This window comes from Balaenoptera ricei, chromosome 19 (assembly GCF_028023285.1).
Source record: "Balaenoptera ricei isolate mBalRic1 chromosome 19, mBalRic1.hap2, whole genome shotgun sequence".
NCBI lineage: Eukaryota > Metazoa > Chordata > Mammalia > Artiodactyla > Balaenopteridae > Balaenoptera > Balaenoptera ricei.
In genome coordinates, this window is record NC_082657.1 from 3,571,934 (window position 1) to 3,591,088 (window position 19,155).

A 19,155-nucleotide genomic window follows, 5' to 3' on the forward strand; every position below is an offset into this window, starting at 1 on the left:
TAATTCTGTGAGTCTGTTTCTGTTTTGTAAATAAGTTCGTTTTATACTTCATCTTTGTAAAATTTTACAGAATAGTTGTTGTTGCTGTCGTTGTTTTAACTGAATAGTTTGAAGTATCAACTGGCAGATTTTCTAGATTTGCTTCAGTGGAATTTCAGAAAAAGGATGATAATGATTTGCTATCCAGTATGTGCGGGTGAGTACAATAAAATCTCCGGAAATGGCTGGATAGTTACAATAGAGTCCTAGAATAGCTGGGAGATTACTAGGTGGTTGTGGGATTTTGAAGACCATCCTACAAGTCTTGAGACTCCACTGTTAGCTTCAGAGCTGGCGGGCTGGGTTTGAGGAGAAGGAAGAGTGTCCATGGAGACACCCCTTTAAAAAGAGGTCCAGGTCCTTGCTTTGTAACACTCTGTGTGCTCAGAGCCTGGGGCCAGGTCAGGTCTCAGCATGGTCTTGGTTTACATTGAGTTCCATTTAGATACTGGACTCAGCAGAGGAGGACGTAGGGCTCAGGGAAATGGGAGTGAATATTCTCTCTGAGAGGGTGCAGCGGTTCATGTGGGCATATGTCACATCCTGTGTGTCTTCTGCTGTAGGGTCCTGAGAGGAGAAGGGTAAGAATGATGTACTGAGACATGATCTCTGAAGGCAGGAGCATTGGATACGTGGAAGGGCTCAAGTTATGGTGAGGGTTAGGGCTGGGAGGATTCACCTCGCTGTTCATCATTCGGTCTTCCATGGGCTCTGGTTCCACAATGGCAACATCTGCAAATGGAAGAGAGTCAAGGCTTTTGGGGGGATTCTTCCAGATCCCCACATCTTTGACAGGGACACCAAAGCCAGAAAAAGGTAGTGGTGTGCCCGAGGTTGCTCAGCCTGTCTACCCCACTAAGTCAAAAAACCATCCCATATACAACCCCAGGCGTACACTGTCTGTCTCTGGATCCTGTACAAACCCATGGATCCCATCCTACATCTTCTGTTATAGACCATCCTCTTCTGCAAGTTAGGAGATTCCCCAGCACTGAGGAGCATATAGGGGAGAAGGAGGGATGGTTGTAGGTTGAAAGAAAGGAGGGGTTCCATGGGTCTCTGGAAGATGTTCCATCAAGGGTCTCAACAGCAAAAATCACAGTTTAACCTACAGGAAATGAAAACGCAATAATGAATTTATTTATTTATTATTTATTTATTTTTGGCTGTGTTGGGTCTTCGTTGCTGCACGTGGGCTTTCTCTAGTTGTGGTGAGCGGGGGCTACTCTTCGTTGTGGTGCGCTGGCTTCTCATTGCGGTGGCTTCTCTTGTTGCGGAGCACGGGCTCTGGGCGTGCGGGCTCAGTAGTTGTGGCTCGCAGGCTCTAGAGCGCAGGCTCAGTAGTTGTGGCGCACGGGCTTAGTTGCTCCACGGCATGTGGGACCCTCCTGGACCAGGGCTCGGACCGATGTCTCCTGCATTGGCAGGCAGATTCTTAACCACTGCACCACCAGGGGAGTCCTGATGGATCATATCTTCTTTATCCATTCATCTATTGATGGGCACTTAGGTTGCTTCCATGTCTTGTTTATCATAAATAATGCCGTGATGAACACCGGGGTGCATATATCTTTTCAAATTAGTGTTTTTCTATTCCATCGATAAATACCCAGAAGTGGAATACCTAGAGTATATGGTAGTTCTATTTTTAATTTTACAAGGAGCCTCCATACTGGTTTCCACAGTGGTGGCACCAGTTTCCATTCCCACCAACAGTGTTTGAAGAATAGCTTTTCCCCACATCCTCACCAACACTTTTTATTTCTTGCCTTTTTGATAATAGCCATTCCAACAGAGGCGAGGTCTCATAGTGGTTTGGACTTGCATTTCCCTAATAATTAGTGACGTTGAGCATGTTTTCAACATGCCCGTTGGCCTTCTGTATGTCTTCTTTGAAACATTGTCTATTCCCTTCCTCTGCTCATTTTAAAATCAGGTTGTTTGTATTTTTGTTGTTGAGTTGTATCAGTTTTTTAAGTATATTTTTGTCATTAACCCCTTATCAGATACATGATTGGAAACTCTCGCTTCGCATTCCATAGGTTGTCTTTTCATTTTGTCAGTTGTTTCCTTCACTGTGCAAAAGATTTTAGATTGATGTAATCCCATTTGTTTATTTTTGCCTTTGTTTCCTTGCCTGAGGAGACAGATTTAGAAAGATATTGTTAACATCAGTGTCAAAGAGCGTACTCTGTTTTGTTCTAAGAGTTTAACGTTTCTAGCCTTACATTCAAGTCTTTAATGGATTTTGAGTTGATTTTTGTGTGTGGTATGAGATAGTGGTCTATTTTTATTTTTATTTTTCATGTGGCTGTCCAGTTTTCCCAACACCATTTATTTATTTATTAGTTTGTTTGTTTATTTATTATTTTTGGCCATGCCACGCGGCATGTGTGATCTTAGTTCCCCGACCGGGGATTGAACCCGCGCCTCCTGCATTGGAAGCATGGGGTCCTAACCACCGGACCGCCAGGGAAGTCCCCCAACACCATCTACTGAAGAGACTATTCCTTCTCTAGTGTATGTTCTTTGCTCCTTTGTTGTAAATTAATTGTTCATATATGTGTGAGTTTATTTCTGGGCTCTCAATTCTGTTCTTTGATCTATGTATCTGATTTTCTGCCACTGTGATACAGTTTAGATTTCTATGGTTTGTGATATAGTTTGAAATCAGGGAATGTGATACCTCCAGCTTTGTTCTTTTTTCTTAAGCTTGCTTTGGCTCTTTGTGGTCTTTTCTGGTTCCATGGGAATTTTAGAATTTTTTTTGTCCTATTTCTGTGGAAAATGTGCTTGGGATTTTGATAGGGATTACACTGAATCTGTAGATTGCTTTAGGTAATATGGACATTTTGACAATGTTATATTCTTCAACACATAAGCACAGAATAGCTTGCCATTTATTTGTGTCTTCAATTCCTTTCAACAATGTCTCATAATTTTCAATGTGCAGGTCTTTCACCTCTTTAGTTAAATTTACTCCTAGGTATTTTATTATTTTTATTGCAATTGTAAATGGGATTGTTTTCTTAATTTCTCTTTCTGCTAGCTCATTTTTAGTGAATAAAAATGCAACAGATTTTTGTATATTGATTTTGTATCCTGCAACTTTACTGTATTTGTTTATAATTTCTAATAGTTTTTTTGTTGGAGTTTTTAGGGTTTTCTATATATAAAATCAAGTCAACCAGAAACAGTGACAGTTTTACTTCTTTCTGTCAAATGTGGATGGCTTTTATTTCATTGTCTTGCCTAATTGTTTTGTCTAGGACTTCCAATACTATGTTGAAGAAGAGTGGTGAGAGTGTGCATCCTTGTCTTATTCCTGATTTTATAGAGTTCGCTTTCAGTTTTTCACCATTGAGTATGACGTTACCTGTGGGCTTGTCATTATGGCCTATATTGTGTTGCAGTAAGTTCCTTCTATACCCACTTGAGTGAGAGTTTCTGTCATAAATGGGTGTTGAATCTTGTCAAATGTTTTTTTCTACATCTATTGAGATGATCGTATAGTTTTTGTCCTTCATTTTGTGAATCTGCTGTATCACATTGGTTGGATTGTGGATGTTAAACCATCCTTGCATCCTTGGAATGAATCTCACTGGATCATGATGTAAAGTCCTTTAGTGTAACATTATACTGAATGGTGAAGAGCTGAAATCTTTTCCTCTAAGATCAGGAACAAGAGAAGATTCTCCCTTTCCCCATTTTTATTCAACATAGTAGTAGAAGTCCTAGCCACAGCAATTAGTCAAGGAAAAGAAATAAAACGCATCTAAACTGAACATGAAGAAGTAACTATTTGCAGATGGCATGATACTATACATAGAAAACTCTAATTACTCCACCAAAACCTATTAAAACTAATAAATGAATTCAGTAAAGTTGCAGTAAAGTGTACAAAATTAATACACAGAAATCTTCCGCTTTTCTATACCTTAAAAATGAACTATCAGAAAGAATATCAAGAAAGCAATCCTGTTTAAAATTACTTCAAAAAGAATAAAATACCTAGGAATAAATTTAACCGAGGAGGTGAAAAAGCTGTGTTCTTAAATCTATAAGGCGTTGAAGAAAGCAGTATTTTTTTGGATATGTCTCCTTAGGCAAGGGCAACAAAAGTAAAAATAAACAACACGAAAGAACAAACAAAACAAAACAGAAACAGACTCATAGGTACAGAGAACAAACTGGTGGTTGACATAGGGGAGGATGGGAGGGGGGAAGGATGAAATATGTAAAGGGGATTAAGAAGTACAAACTTCCAGCTGTAAAAGAAATAAGTCATGGGGATGTAATGTACACATAAGGAATATAGTCAATAATACTGTAACAACTTTGTGTGGTGACAGATTGTAACTGGTTTTATTGTGGTGATCATTTCATAATGTTTGAAAATATCAAATCACTATGTTGTACACCTGAAACTAGTATAATATTGTATGTTAATTATAAAGCAATAAGAAAGAAATTCAGTGAGAAATTACCAGTTTTCCAGAAGACCCTGTGGCTTCCATCTTGAACTAAAGCTTCCAGCATCACCATACAGATTACCACCCTAATGAATTACATGGAAATCGTTTCCTTCTTTTACTATAGGGTCAAGATTAGTTATGCCTCCCTAAATAGTAAATCTTGTCTCCTCTTGAACATTATGTATTTAATGGAATAATATTACAGTCATGCTTCTTAAAATTTTCTTTTATTTATTTAATACCATGTTTCAAAATTGATCTGTATTCTGTCTGTAGTTTCAGTTTGTGAATTTTTACTGCCATATAATATTCCATTGCATATATATAAACCACAAATTTTTAAAAATTAACAAAAAATTTTATTGAAGTACAGTTGATTTACAATATGTCAATTTCTGCTGTACAGCAAAATGATTCAGTTGTACCTATATATATTCTTTTCCATTATGGTTTATCACAGGATATTGAATATAGTTCCCTGTGCTATACAGTAGGACCTTGTCATTTATCCATCTTATATATAAATAGTTTGTATCTGCTAATCCCAAACTCCCAATACCTCCCTCCCCATTGGCAACCGCAAGTCTGTTCTCTATGTCTGTGAGTCTGTTACTGTTTCATAGATTTGTTCATTTGTGTTGTATTTATTTATTTATTTGGATGCGCCTGGCCTTAGTTGTGGCACATGGGATCTTCACTGCCGCATGCGGGATCTTCTTTGCGGCATGCAGGATCTTTAGTTGCGGCATGCAAACTCTGAGTTGCAGCATGTGGGATCTAGTTTCCTGATCAGGGTTCAGACCTGGACCCCCTGCATTGGGTGCATGGAGTCTTAGCCACTGGACCACTAGGGAAGTCCCTTGTGTCATTTTTTAGATTCCACATGTAAGTGATAGCATATGGTATTTGTCTTTCTCTTTCTGTCTTACTTCACTTAGTATGATAATCTCTAGGTCCATCCACATTGCTGCAAGTGGCATTATTTCATTTTTTTTCTTTCAGTTTTTTAAATAGATCTTTATGGGAATATAATTGCTTCACTAATTATTGTGTTAGTTTCTGTTGCACAACAAAACGAATCAGCCATATGCATACACACGTCCCCATATCCCCTCCCTATTGAACCTCCCTCCCATCCTCCCTTTCCCACCCTTTTTCAGTTTTTTATGTCTGAGTAGTATTCCATTGTGTGTATGTGTGTGTGTGCGTGTGTGTGTATATGTATACACACACATACGACATCTTTATCCATTCATCTGTCAGTGGACATTTAGGTTGTTTCCATGTCTTAACTATTGTATATAGTGCTGCTATGAATATAGGTGTACATGTATCTTTTTGAATTACAGCTTTGTCTGGATATATGCCCAGGAGTGGGATTGCTGGATTACATGGCAACTCTATTTTTAGTTTTTTGAGGAACCTCCATACTGTTCCCCATAGTGGCTGCACCAATTTACATTCCCACCAACAGTGTAAGAGGGTTCCCTTTTCTCCACACCCTCTTCAGCATCTATTGTTTGTAGACTTTTTAATGATGGCCGTTCTGACCGGTGTGAGGTGGTACCTCATTGTAGTTTTGATTTGCATTTCTCTACTAGTTAGCAGTGTTGATTATCTTTTCATATGCCATCTGTATGTCTTCTGTTAAACCACAAATATTAATTGTGACATTGATGTCTATGGTTTTTGTCTAAAATGAATGACACCTCTGCCACTATTCTCATGAATGTGCTCTGTGTCCAAGCTCATACTGCTTGCCATAGGACAGAGAGATGAAGTGCTGGGGCAACGAATAGTGACTTTATTCAGAAAGCCAGCAGATCTAGAAGATGGCGGACTAGTGCCCCAAAGAACCTTCTTACCCGAGTTAGATGGGTTTTTTTGGGGGGGGGCATCAAACAGTGTTTATTAAATGTAAAGTAGCCCTTGCCCCATGGGGAAGAAAATTCCAGGGAGAACAGAGAATAATACAGATTAAATACCCACCTGTGCATTCACACTTTCTCACACACACACACACACACACAAAGCAGAGGAGGTGTGGCTGGTTGTTGAACACTTTTTGATGCTGGAATCCTTTGTTCTTGCAGCTGTCCATGTAGCTCTGGTCATAATGTTCCTTTAAACCTCCAACAAGAAAAGGTTGCTCTCTGTTCTGCAACTTTTTATCTCTGTATGTATGAAGTGATAAACCTTTAAAGGTCAGAGCCTTGAGAATGGGCTATTCTGTATATTTCAAGCTATAGGCAACGTTCTTTTGCAAAGGTGCATGATTGAGCACAGGCAACACAGCACAAGGGTTGGAGCTAAAGGAATAGGTCCAATATGGAGTCAGGTTTGTTCTTCTCTGTTACAAACATATCATATGCATATGCACACACTTTCCTCTAGGGTACACAGTAATGGGCTAGAGATGCGTGTCTCTTCCTTTTAATGGATAATTGTTGTCTACCTTCCTCATTGACTGTTAACACTTTGAACTCTCACCAGTTACATATTGGGATTCTAGGCACTCAATATTTTTTCCCACAATTAACATTGCCATTGTTTTCTATTTACCTTTAATGTGGATGTAATAGGATTTTGGCATCATGCTTTCACTGTCACTGTGGCATGACCTTGAGGTGGAAATTACCATAAATTTTAAACTTTCTTTTTTTAAATTAATTAATTTTTTTTGTTTTGTTTTGGCTGTGTTGGGTCTTTGTTGCTGCGCCTGGGCTTTCTCTAGTTGCAGCGAGCGGGGGCTACTCTTTGTTGCGGTGCGCGGGCTTCTCATTGCGGAGCCTTCTCTCGTTGCGGAGCACGGGCTCTAGGCGTGCGGACTTCAGTAGTTGTGGCACGTGGGCTCAGTAGTTGTAGCTTGCAGGCTCAAGAGTGCAGGCTCAGTAGTTGTGGTGCACGGACTTAGTTGCTCCGCGGCATGTGGGATCTTCCCGGACCAGGGCTCAAACCCGTGTCCCCTGCATTGGCAGGCGGATTCTTAACCACTGCGCCACCAGGGAAGCCCTAAATTTTAAAATAGAAGACGACCTATGTGTACACTGAGATCATCGGTGAGTGTGCTGCAGCTGGTTTATACTCACTTGCACCTTCCAGCTCTGCAAACACTGCATTCCCAGTGGCACCTTGAAGTTGACCAAAAAGAGAGTATTTGCACCAAAGAAACAGACGATTGCCACAGTTAGGGCTTTTGAAAAAGTGATACATTTTTAGAGCCATTTTAGCAGCACACCCACTGGCTGTCACTTCAAATACCATTGTGCTCATTCAGACACCTCGTGTTTCTGGAGAAACTGTACTAGGTGTTGTCTCATGAGGAGGGAATAGATTGATGGGTCCAGGAAAAGTTTTAGGGAATAGTTTTGGATTTACCTGTTCCAAACTGGAGACTGTTTTCACCCATTTATTCAGTTATTAAAACAGAGTCTGTGTTCTGGGATGAACGAATAAGGGTCAATGACACACATTAGCGAATGTGGAAATTAAAAATAAAGAAACATGTGTTTCATGATAAGTGAAACAGAACATGAATATGTATAAAGGTAAGGACCAGACCTGCCATGTGGGATGCGCCTCACGGCACAGGGGTGAGAGGGGACGGGGCAGTCAGCGAGAGTCACCACTGGTGGGGAGGGAAGGCACCACGGTTAACCGAGGCCCAGGCCTCCACAGGGACTCCCACACCTTCTCCTGCACCCACACCGTGTCTCTCCCTCCCCGGTCAGACAGTTCACACAACACGTGCTGCAGATTCTCTTCCAGAACGTCCTGGGCACGTAAGGTCATGTCCAGGGCCCCGCCACTCGGGACGGTGCATGGTTCCCTCTTGTGTTCAGCTCCTGGCTGCATCTTGGGTTCCTCTGTGGCCGTGTGGAGCCTGAAAGAGCAGAATCCCGAGGCCCAGCAGGATCAAGCCAGCCACGCCCATCCGGATGAGATTCTCCACTGTGTAGTCTTGGGGGTGTGAGGCTAGGATTTGTGGACAGAGAGGTCACAGAGGTCAGAGCAGATCAGAATCACCCCAGAATCCAGGGTGTCCACCCAGGGAACCCGCCTCCCCTTGACAGGACATGACGCTCGGAGCCCAGCCCCATATCTGAGTGATTTCGCCTCTCGTGGGATCTGACGTGTTTTGTGATGGGTGGATGGCGTCAGCTGCTCCTGAGAAGCATAAAGTGAGGGTGTGAGTGAGGAACTGGGGAGACACGAGCCCTTCTCCCAGGTTCTGTGTGCTCAATGCCCCCAGTTCTCATATTACAGCTCCTACGCAGTTCCTTAATGAACCCTTCCTCTAATGTGCCAGGTCCCCTCTGCCCTCCTCATTGCATTCTCTCAGCCTCCCTGTGTTCTTTGAACTCAGAACCTGCTTTTGAATCACTCTGGAACCGAGTTGGCTGTGCCCCCGGTGCTCAGGATTAGTGAGAGAAGTGGTCTCTTAATGCAGAAATAATTGAGTGCTGTGTGTCCTGTGTTCAGTCTGAGATTGAAGACCCTGTAATCTTATTCTCCTACTTCTGGGAGTTCCCACTGATTCAACAGCTGAGGACCCAGGATCCAGTGATGAGAGTTTGGAGTCAGGGGCATTGAATGTCCTCCTCTCTGGAGCCCCCCTGTGTCCCCTCATTCATTACTACCTCAGACATTTCTGGGGACAGATCCCTGAGCTGACTGAGTCTGAAGGGACAGGGTCAGGGCCCCTCACCTGAGACCGCGAGCTCCAGGGGGGCACTGGCGTGTGACAGCAGGTAGCGGTTACTGCTGAGTGAGCTGTAGCACCTGTAGGTCCCACTGTGGGCTGAGGTCACAGGACTCATGGAGAATTCGGCCTGGAAATGCCGACCTTGGTACTTTGATCTAAGACGCAGTGGGGGACGGGCTGACCCCTCCTTGGACAGAAGGAAAGTTTCCTTTGTGCTCCCTGACTGACACAGCAGGGTCACGTTCTCTCCTGAGGTCACCACGGGGCCCGGCTGCACCGAGAGGGAGGGCGTGTCAGGCAACCATCCTAGAGAGAGGAAGGGGGGTGAGGGACTGCCCGCCCCCCTGGTTCTGAACTGCGACTCAGCAGGGCCTCCCTGAGGCCCCTCATTGCTGTCTGTCTCTGTTTTCTCTGAGTCTCTCCCTCTCCCTGCCCACCCCCGTCTCTCTCTGTCTCTCTCCCTCCCTGGGGACCCCGCACGCCTGGTCCCAGCATCACCACCTGGGGCTCCCCCGGCAGGGCCTGTGCAGAGTCTGGGTCCCTGACCGACCCGCTGGCTCCTCACCTGCCACCAGGACGTCCAGGGGGTCACTGGGGGCCGACCACTCGGAGGAGAGGTTGTGCCCACCGTAGCATCTGTACCGGCCCCCGTGGCTGCTGGTCACCGGGCCCAGGGGGAAGTCGGCCTGCGAGAGCCCAGCCTGGGGCTGCCGGCCAGGGCGCTGGGGGAGGGCCTGTCCCCCCTCCTGGGACAGAGCGAATCTGTCGTAGCCGACGTCAGAGCGACACTGGAGGGTCAGGTTCTGTCCAGAGGCCACGACAGGGCCCTGCGGGGTCAGGAGGGAGGGCTTCCCAGACACACCTGGGGGAAGACCAACCCTGGGCTGTAGGGGCTGGTTCCTCCCGTGAAGCCCCTTCTCCCATCCTGGTCCACAGGCCTCACTGTCGCTCACACTCTGTGTCTCTGTCCTGTGCGCCCCATTCCCCCCTCACCCCACCCTCTCATCTGGGACAATCCTGGGAGCAAAGCATCTAATAATCTGTCTCGTTCCTCAAAAAGTGCGTGAGGCCAGGGTGGGACTTCCTCACCTGGGACCAGGAGCTCCAGGGGGTCACTGGGTGCTGACCACACGTGGGGGGTGTCCCTGTTAAAGCCGTGGCATCTGAACGTCCACCTGTGGCTGGGGGTCACGGGACCCACGGGGAGCAGGGCCTGGGTCTGTCCATAGGGGCGTCGCTGTGCATCTAGGGTCCAGGAGGACTTGTGTTCTCCTTCCTTAGTCAGAATGAACCCGTCCAATCCCTGCCATGAGCTACACTGGAGGGTCACGTTCCCTCCCGAGGTCACCACAGGGCTCGGCAGGGCTGAGAGGGTGGGTTTGCTGTGGACCCCTAGGAGAGAAGGAGGGAGCTTGTGAAATGGGGCTCACACCCCCCTTCCCTCCCCCAGGGCTGGGCTGTGAGAGGGACACACCCCTGAGAGCAGACCCCCTTCCTGAGGGCGGAGCCTGAGGCCGGGACCCCCGAGTGTCCTCTCACCTGTCACCACCAGCTCCAGGGGGTCACTGCGCTCTGACCAGCCAGTGGGGTTGCGATAGTAACAGTGATATCTCCCTGCGTAGGGCGGTGTCATGTGTGGGATGGAGAACTTGCCCTTGTCCCTGGGCTCCAGTGGGGGCTGTCTGTCCCAGGGAGCTGAGCTTCCCTCTTTATTCAGACGGAACTCCTGGGCCCCCAGGGTCCCCTGACACCAGATGGTCACGGGGCTCCCCGAGGGGATCACAGAGCCTGGCTCAGCCCAGATGGTGGGTTTGGGGAGGGTTCCTGGAAGGACGTCAGAGGCTGGGTCACAAGGCATCCTCACCCCCAGGTCCCCAGCTCTCAGCCCCAAACCTCCCAGACTCCCCCTCCTTCAGCCCAGAACCGCTGTTCCCCATCCCCGTTGCCTGGGGGTGGCCCCTTGTCCGCATGAGCAGGAGGGAGCTGGGACACCTGGGGACAGACTCACCTGCCTGCACGTGGGTCCTCAGGCCCACACGCAGCCCTGGAAGAGAGACCCCTGTGAGAGATTTGCCCTGAACCCTGAGCAGCGCCTCTCCTCCCCGTGAGCCTCCTGAGTCCTGGGGGCTCCTGACAGAGCAGCCTGGCTGTGGGGGGGGTCCCTCCGTGCCTAGGGCTTCCCCTCCCCCTCCTCCATCTCACCGAGGCAGAGCAGGGCCGTGAGGCTGGGGGTCATGGCGTCTCGTCCCTGTGGTCCAGGCGGTGCAGATGGAGGAGACCACGGTGCCCTCAGGACGGAGACCCGAGGGTGTGTCCACCGGGAGGCTGGTCCTCCCCGTCACGGGGCTGTCACGTCAGCAGCCCCACAGGAAGGGGAACTGCCCCTCCCCAGGAGCCTGGCCCTCGTTTCCGCAGGGCTCAGGCTGGAGTGGGCAGCGGGCTTCTGCAGACATATCTGACCACGTCTGAGGCCTCACTTGACCCATAAGCTGCTGCCTTCGTGGCCTGAAGTCCTTTTTGACCCAAGCATCAACACATATTTATTGGGTATTTGCAATGTGCCTGGCTTAGAAGTACATCCTTGGACATGACAGATTCAAACCCTGAGCTTGCAGAGCTCAGATTGGCAAACAAACGAACAACTGAACAACGACCACCAGCAAACAACCCCAGAAATATTCAGTGTATTTGTTTCCTGTTGCTGCCGTGGCAACCACTACAAGTCCATGGGTTAAAGCAACACAGATTTATTACCTTTACATTCTGGAGGTCAGAAGTCCAAATGGAAACCCTTGTGTTAAAGTCAAGTTGTTGTCAGGCTGTGTTGCTCCTGAGAGCTCTGGGGTGGAATTCCTTCCCTCACGTGTTCAAGCTTCTGCAGGCTGCCATGTCCCTTGACTCAAACCCTCCCATCTTCCAAGCCAGCAGGCACGTCTCTCCAACTTCTGCTTCTGAGTCCCATCGACCTTGGCTCTGGCCCCTCTGCCTCGCTCTTTCACTCATCAGGACCTTGGTGGTAACATGGGCCCCCCCCCCCGGGTAATCCAGGACCGTCTCCCCATCCCCACCACTTAGAAGGTGCCTTGGGGGGATCTTAAAGGGAAATTCAAGGCTCATCCTAAGAGTACAAAATGATAGTACTACAAATAGGACTCAGTATCCTTCCTCGCGGAGTAAGGTAGAGCAGGTGGTGAGTTTCGAAATCGCGAAGACTTTCCTGCCCACCCCGGCTGAGTAGAGGGACAAGAAGACAGAGCCTGGGAGGCCACGCCGACTAAGAGGACGCCCCGGGCAAGTGCCCATCACCCCCAGCGCGGGTTTCAACACTAAAGGTTTCACAGGAAGCAGAACAGCTATTTCCCTACACGTCAGTCTCTGTTGCCATCCCAAATAAGATGCATGACGTCTCCTTTTTCAGAAAACAATTTCTGCCCGTCATAAACCCCAGATGTGTGCTCCAGACACGGTCCAGATATGCCGTCAAGTGCCGAGAGCCCGATGCTGGGTTTCGAGCTGGACGGTCAGAAGATCAATGGTTCCTGCCCAAGGTGTTTCCTCTCCCCACACTTCAGTGGTTCGTGTTCATCTCCAAATGCTCCTAGATCACGGAGTCCTGTTTGGATTAATGAGATTTAAAACAAGCGCACGAATGGAGATGTTGGGTTCTTTCCTTCACAGCCTTGGTCATACTGGGATTGATGAGAGAGGTGACTGAGGGCTCCTGAGGAAGGGGGGACCCTGCAGAGAAAGGAAGCGTGGTACACACAGAATAGGAGGTTTGCCCAAACCACTTCCTGGTTAGATGCAAGCTGTACATTTTGGGGTGGAATACCACTCAAGCCATATTGTCCTTGTTTCTCCTTTTTGGTGATTTGGGCTTTCCTAACTTGGTTAATTCGGCATGCCCCAGGTTTCTCCAGAGTAAAGCTGTTATTTGCCCTTTGTAATTAATCACTGGTTTGTGGGGAGGTACTTTGAGAGTTTGTACATATCATGCTCCTTATTAAATTTTCACTGTATAAGTTTAGCAGCTACTGACCCTATGCCATAGCAAAAGCTTCTCTTCTCCCAAATGCACCCATTCACATGGAAATCACATGGTTTATAATATCCCACTACTTTTAAATGCCTGTAAAATACGGCCAATCCTTCTTGTGTTTCTTCTGTCATAATAAGCAGACGCATCTAGGCTTTCTTATTTCCTCATGACTCAGAGGCTGTATGGTGTGTTTTAATTTCTGGTTGAGCTTGTCCCCGCTACCCGCATAGCTCTTCTCTTTGTGTGTTTTCCTAGGTATTCTTACGTTTTTATTTTTCCATATGGAGCTTAGTATCAGCTTGTCTAGTTCCAGAAGAAAAGCTTGTTAAACTCAAAAGCTTTTGCACAGCAAAGGAAACCATAAACAAAACAAAAAGACACCCCACGGATTGGGAGAAAATATTTGCAGATGGTGTGACTGACAAGGGATTAGTCTCCAAAATTTACAAACAGCTCATGAGGCTTAATGTCATCAAAACAAACAACCCAATCAAAAAATGGGCAGAAGACCTAAATAGACGTTTCTCCGAAGAAGATATACAGATGGCCAAGAAGCACATGAAAGGATGTTCAACATCACTAATTATTAGAGAAATGCAAATCAGAACTACAATGAGGTATCACCTCACACCAGTCAGAATGGCCATCATCAAAAAATCCACAAACAATAAATGCTGGAGAGGGTGTGGAGAGAAGGGAACCCCCTTGCACTGTTGGTGGGAATGTAAATTGGTGCAGCCACTATGGAGAACAGTATGGAGGTTCCTTAGAAAGCTAAAAATAGAGCTGCCATCTGATCCAGCAATCCCACTCCTGGGCGTATACCCTGAGAAAAACATGGTCCAAAAGGATACTTGCACCCCAGTGTTCATTGCAGCACTGTTTACAATAGCCAAGACCTGGAAGCAACCTAAATGTCCATCGACAGAGGAATGGATAAAGAAGACGTAATACATATATACAGTGGAATATTGCTCAGCCATTAAAAAGAATGAAATAATGCCATTTGGAGCAACATGGATGGACCTGCAGATTGGCATACGGAGTGAAGTAAGTCAGACAGAGAAAGTGAAATATCGTATGATATCCCTTATATGCGGAATCTAAAAAGAAATGATACAAATGAACTTATTAACAAAACAGAAACAGACTCACAGACTTGCAGAATGAACTTTGGGTTACCGGGGGGAAGGATGGGGGGAAGGGATAGTCAGGGAGTTTGGGATTGACATGTACACACTGCTATATATATATATATATTTTTTTTTGTTTACACACTTTTTACAGGCATTTATTTATTTATTTATTTATTTATTTATTTATTTATTTATTTATTTATTTATTTATTTATTTATTTATTTATTTTTGGCTGTGTTGGGTCTTCGTTTCTGTGCGAGGGCTTTCTCCAGTTGCGGCAAGCGAGGGCCACTCTTCATCGTGGTGCGCGGGCCTCTCACCATCGCGGCCTCTCTTGTTGCGGAGCACAGGCTCCAGACGCGCAGGCTCAGTAATTGTGGCTCACGGGCCTAGTGGCTCCGCGGCATGTGGGATCCTCCCAGACCAGGGCTCGAACCCGTGTCCCCTGCATTGGCAGGCGGATTCTCAACCACTGCGCCACCAGGGAAGCCCCGTCACTCATTTTTATACGAAGTCACCCCAGGTAGGAAGGCTGGTGGGAGAGGGGCAGGGGGACGTTACTGACAGAGGGCCGTACTCCATGGAACCTGCCCCAAACCTACGAGTGCTGTCATGGAAGCAGCACACAGGCAAGGGCGCCGTGGATGGATTTTTAAGTGAAAAAGCAGTAAAAGTGGCCTCTCAGTTATTTTTCTTGGTGGGAAAGAAAACAATGATATGTACACTCAAAAAAAAAAAAACTGGGAGAAATAATAACAAGTGTTCATTTGTCTAGCTCTTTTTCTTTTTCTTTTTTGTCTGAATATCGTTTTCTTTACTCACTCTGTTGTCCAGTTCGGTTTCAGACTCAGAGAGCGACCCAACCTCACTCTCACTCACGTTCTGCCCCTGGACCTTCAGTATTGGTTCTCTTCTCCAGGACCTCAGAGAGTTCAGACAACATGGTCTCTTATTCAACAAGCCCTGTTAGAACAATGGTGTCACATTTATTATTCAAACTGGGCATCTTTTATTTGAGTTATTCAGATTTTGAATAATTTGATTTAAATGAACCATTAATCACTAACTCTTTAACAAATTTTTTTAATTGAAGTACAGTTGATTTACAATGTTGTGTTAGTTTCAGTTGTACAGCAAAGTGATTCAGATGTGTGTGTGTTTTATATATATATATATATATATATATACACATATATTCTTTTTCAGATTTTTTCCATTATAGGTTATTATAAGATATTGAATATAGTTCCCTGCGCTATACAGTAGGTCCTTGTTGTTTATCTGTTTTTTATATAGCAGTGTGTATCTGTTAACCCCAAACTCCTAATTTATCCCTCCTTCCCCTAATCACTAACTTTTTATCAAGAAGCTCCAGGTTTGGGGAAGAGGTTCTGTTACTGAGTGCTGATGGTACTTGATGCCATCAGAACAAAATGCACAATCATCTGAAATAGGGATTTTATACCATTTTATATTGTTGTTGAATCCTTTCTATAATTCAGAAAAATCATTTGTTTTGATCATTTAATCTTTTTTAAATTATATTATGAAACAACGTACCACCTTCTTGGAATCACTGATTTCTCATTGACAGGACTCTGCTTTGTGTTATCAAAGCGCCATTAAAAGCCCTACACGGTGTATGTCATTCCTTAGGAAATTAAAATGTGGAGAAGTTAGATGGTACTGCATATAAATGAACATACTGTCATTGGTATGAATTAGATTTGTGTGTATGTGTGCAAGCACATGTGCCTGTGTGTGCATGTATTTGTGTGCATGGGTGTGTACGTGTGTGTGCATGTGTGTGTGTAGAAGATCATGATGCAAGGCAGTTCAGCAGAAGAAATGAAAAGTCTTTGTCAGTGATCTGGTCTCAGGAGCTGCCCCCACTTAATGGCAACACACACATACACACACACCTACACACACCCACACACACACACAGTACTGGAGTTTGATACTTAGCCCCTCCCAATCATTATAAACAGCCTCGCTGGCATTTACTCCGTCTCAGCGTCCCCCTGTCCACACTCCTCCCAGGATGGTGTCCAGGGTAGAGGCAGCAGTTGTCCGATGGCACTGTTGAGGCCCCAGGGCGGAGCTGACTGGGTCTGTGGGGTCTGCTCGCTGGGTGGCTGGAGGCCCTGCTGACGTCTGGGCCCAGTGGGCAGGGGGTCCCTCCTCGCTGTGCTCCCTAAGGGCTTGGGGACCCTTCAGGTCGTCCCAGTGTCCACTGTGTCCAGGGGTTCAGTGTCTGAGCATCTGCTTCTGCCCCATCTGGTCCGGGTGGGATCTCTCCTCCCACCACGACAGGACCCACTGTGACCCCCCGGTGGTCGCCCCCCTGGACACACCTGGGGGGTGAGGTGTCCAAGCGCAAGGTAGACCCTCCCTCCCTGGCCACGCAGCGCCACCACGTGGCTGTCCTCCAGCTGGCACTTGGGGACCTCAGAGCAGAGAGGATGTCCTTCCATGCAGGCAACTCCCTACACCCCAGGGCCCTGAGCTTGTGCTCTGTGTCCGCTGGGTCAGAGGGTCAGGAAGAAGAAACTAGTCCTGGCGTCCCGTTTCCCGTCCTCTCCCTGGGCCCTCCTCCTCTTCCCACCGATACCCCGAGATGGGAAAGGTTTTTCTTTTCTTTTTGTTTTACTTGCCCCCAAACCCTGTCTGCTCCCCACGGTGGCCTCACTGCCCGGACTCATAGGGATCCTTTTCAGTGAAGCAGACGCTGGACCTGGCCAGCCATCCGTGCTCCAGGGGGTAGAGTAATGAGGAATCCTCTCCAGGAACGCCAGCTCTCCACACTGCTTTTTGCCACGTGCCCACCTGTTCACCGGTCTACCTGGGGTCAGAGTCAGGCCAGATTTTAGGGGAAATGCACCATTCCAACTGTGATGGTGAAATTATGCGTCAACCTGCCTGGGCTAAGGGACCCCCAAGAGCTGGTAAAACACTATTTCTGGGCGTGTCCGTGAAGGAGATTCTAGAAGAGATTAGCTTCGGTTTAGTGGCCAAGTGAAGAGATCCACCCTCACAATGTGGGCAGCTCCATCCCATTTCCTGGGGGCCCCAATAGAACAAGAAGGGCAAGGGTGGTGAATCCCCTTTCTCTTCTTGAGCTGGGACGTCCAGCATCTGCCCTCAGACTTCAGAGCCCCTAGTTCTCGGGCCTCCGGATGCTGGGATTACACCAGCCACACTCCAGGTCTCGGCCTTCACACCCACCCTGAATTCTATCACCGGCTCTCCCGGGTCTGCAGCTCCAGATGGCAGGTCATGGGACTTCTCCACCTCCTTAACCCCGTGAGCTTGTTCACATGATAAATCTCCTCTTTCAGATACCCTTACAACCTATGTAACAACCTCTCAGTTCCATGTATCTGGAGAACCCTGAATAATGCAGTAATAGTGGGAAAATGAGAGAGAGAGAGACTGAAACAGAGAAATTCAGCCCAGAATGGAACCAAGGAAACAATGATGAAGACTTGAGTTAGGAAGCAGATCTCTGGAGGAAACTAACCTTGAGTACAAATAGGAAATTAAAGATCAGTACTAATGAAAACTGAGTTGGAAGGCTGGGCCCCCCTCTGAGCCAGGACAGAAACCTCCCAGCTGGTGAGATGCAGCTGGTCCTGAGGTCAGAGCAGTGAGTCAGGTGCCCACATGGGCCTGCAGCCCCCGTCACTCAGAGCTGGCCGACCTTGGGCAGGTTAACTAATGTTTTAGTCCCTAGTTTCTTAAAAAAAGAAAGAAAGAAAGAAAAGAATAGGGCATTCTGTGGAGGGTTTGTACAAAGTTTAAGTATGCTAATGTTTGCATAGAACTAAAATAGCCATTTCACCATTGTAAGAGCTGGCTGAAGTTTTAAAATATTCTTAAGATATATAAGAACATTTCAAATACCAGGCCTGTAACAGGCAAGCAGGTTTCTTCTGTTTCTATCAAAAAAATATACAAGACGCAAAAATTGAGAACTGGATGCTGGCGGCCCCTAGCGGGTCTTCAGGGTAACGTTTCGTTTTAATCCGAGTGGGAACCGCAGGTCTGAGCCCATAAGTAGGGCGGTGAGCACCTACATGTCCCACTCACAGCGGGATCGGGGCTCTCCGGGCGAGGGGCTCCCGGTGACCCCACGTCCTTGGCGGCGCAGCTGGTCCCGCTCCGGAGACGTGGTCGTGCAGATCCCAAGTGTTTCCGTGTTGAGACAGCACGGAGTGGCCTTGTTTAGAAGCCCTGTAGCTTCAGCAACAAGGCTCAAGTGGGCAATTGTGGACGGACCTAAATCTGTGTGAACTGACATTAGGAAAGAATATATTTGGTTATATCTGTTCATATAACACGTCCATGAGGCCCGCCCACGTGTCAGTGATGGAGCAGGGCGGGGTCAGGGAGAGAGGTATGAGGTCTCCCAGGTGTGGAATTCAGAGGACGCTGGGCGGACTGACATTGTGCACCTGGAACAGAAGATGAAGAGCAGACTTAGGCAGGTGTGGGGCTCTGCTTTCTGCGCAGCGAAGGCAGGGTAAGCCCTTACCCGGGCGGAGGCCGTCTCACTGTGCGTTTCAGCTGTGTAACTATTACGGCCAATAGACCCAAAAGTGTAACGACTCACGTGATAGGAATTAGTGCCTCTTCCAGGAAACAGGTGAAGTTGATTCCAGCTCAGCAGGGAGGTGCTTTAAAATACTGTGTATTAATTTTAAAATGTGAGGGAGCAGATCAGGAGACGCCTGCCATTGAAAAGATATTTCATCACA

The 19,155-nt window shown here is 46.8% G+C and overlaps 1 protein-coding gene across 2 annotated transcripts; it reads right to left on the reverse strand.

Moving 5' to 3' along the window:
- Positions 1 to 8,352: 8,352 nt before the first annotated feature.
- LOC132354097 (leukocyte immunoglobulin-like receptor subfamily A member 6) lies at positions 8,353 to 11,478 on the reverse strand. 2 transcript variants are annotated; one of them, XM_059905732.1, is made up of 8 exons: positions 11,422 to 11,478; positions 11,228 to 11,263; positions 10,759 to 11,043; positions 10,309 to 10,611; positions 9,785 to 10,081; positions 9,223 to 9,525; positions 8,631 to 8,681; positions 8,353 to 8,489 (listed from the first exon to the last, which is right to left on the reverse strand). In XM_059905732.1, exons 1-8 carry the CDS (start codon positions 11,453 to 11,455, stop codon positions 8,353 to 8,355), a joined length of 1,446 nt encoding a protein of 481 aa, XP_059761715.1. In that variant the 5' UTR covers positions 11,456 to 11,478. The 2 variants fall into 2 exon arrangements, with proteins under 2 accessions (XP_059761715.1, XP_059761716.1); XM_059905733.1 differs by lacking the exon at positions 8,631 to 8,681.
- Positions 11,479 to 19,155: the final 7,677 nt, after the last annotated feature.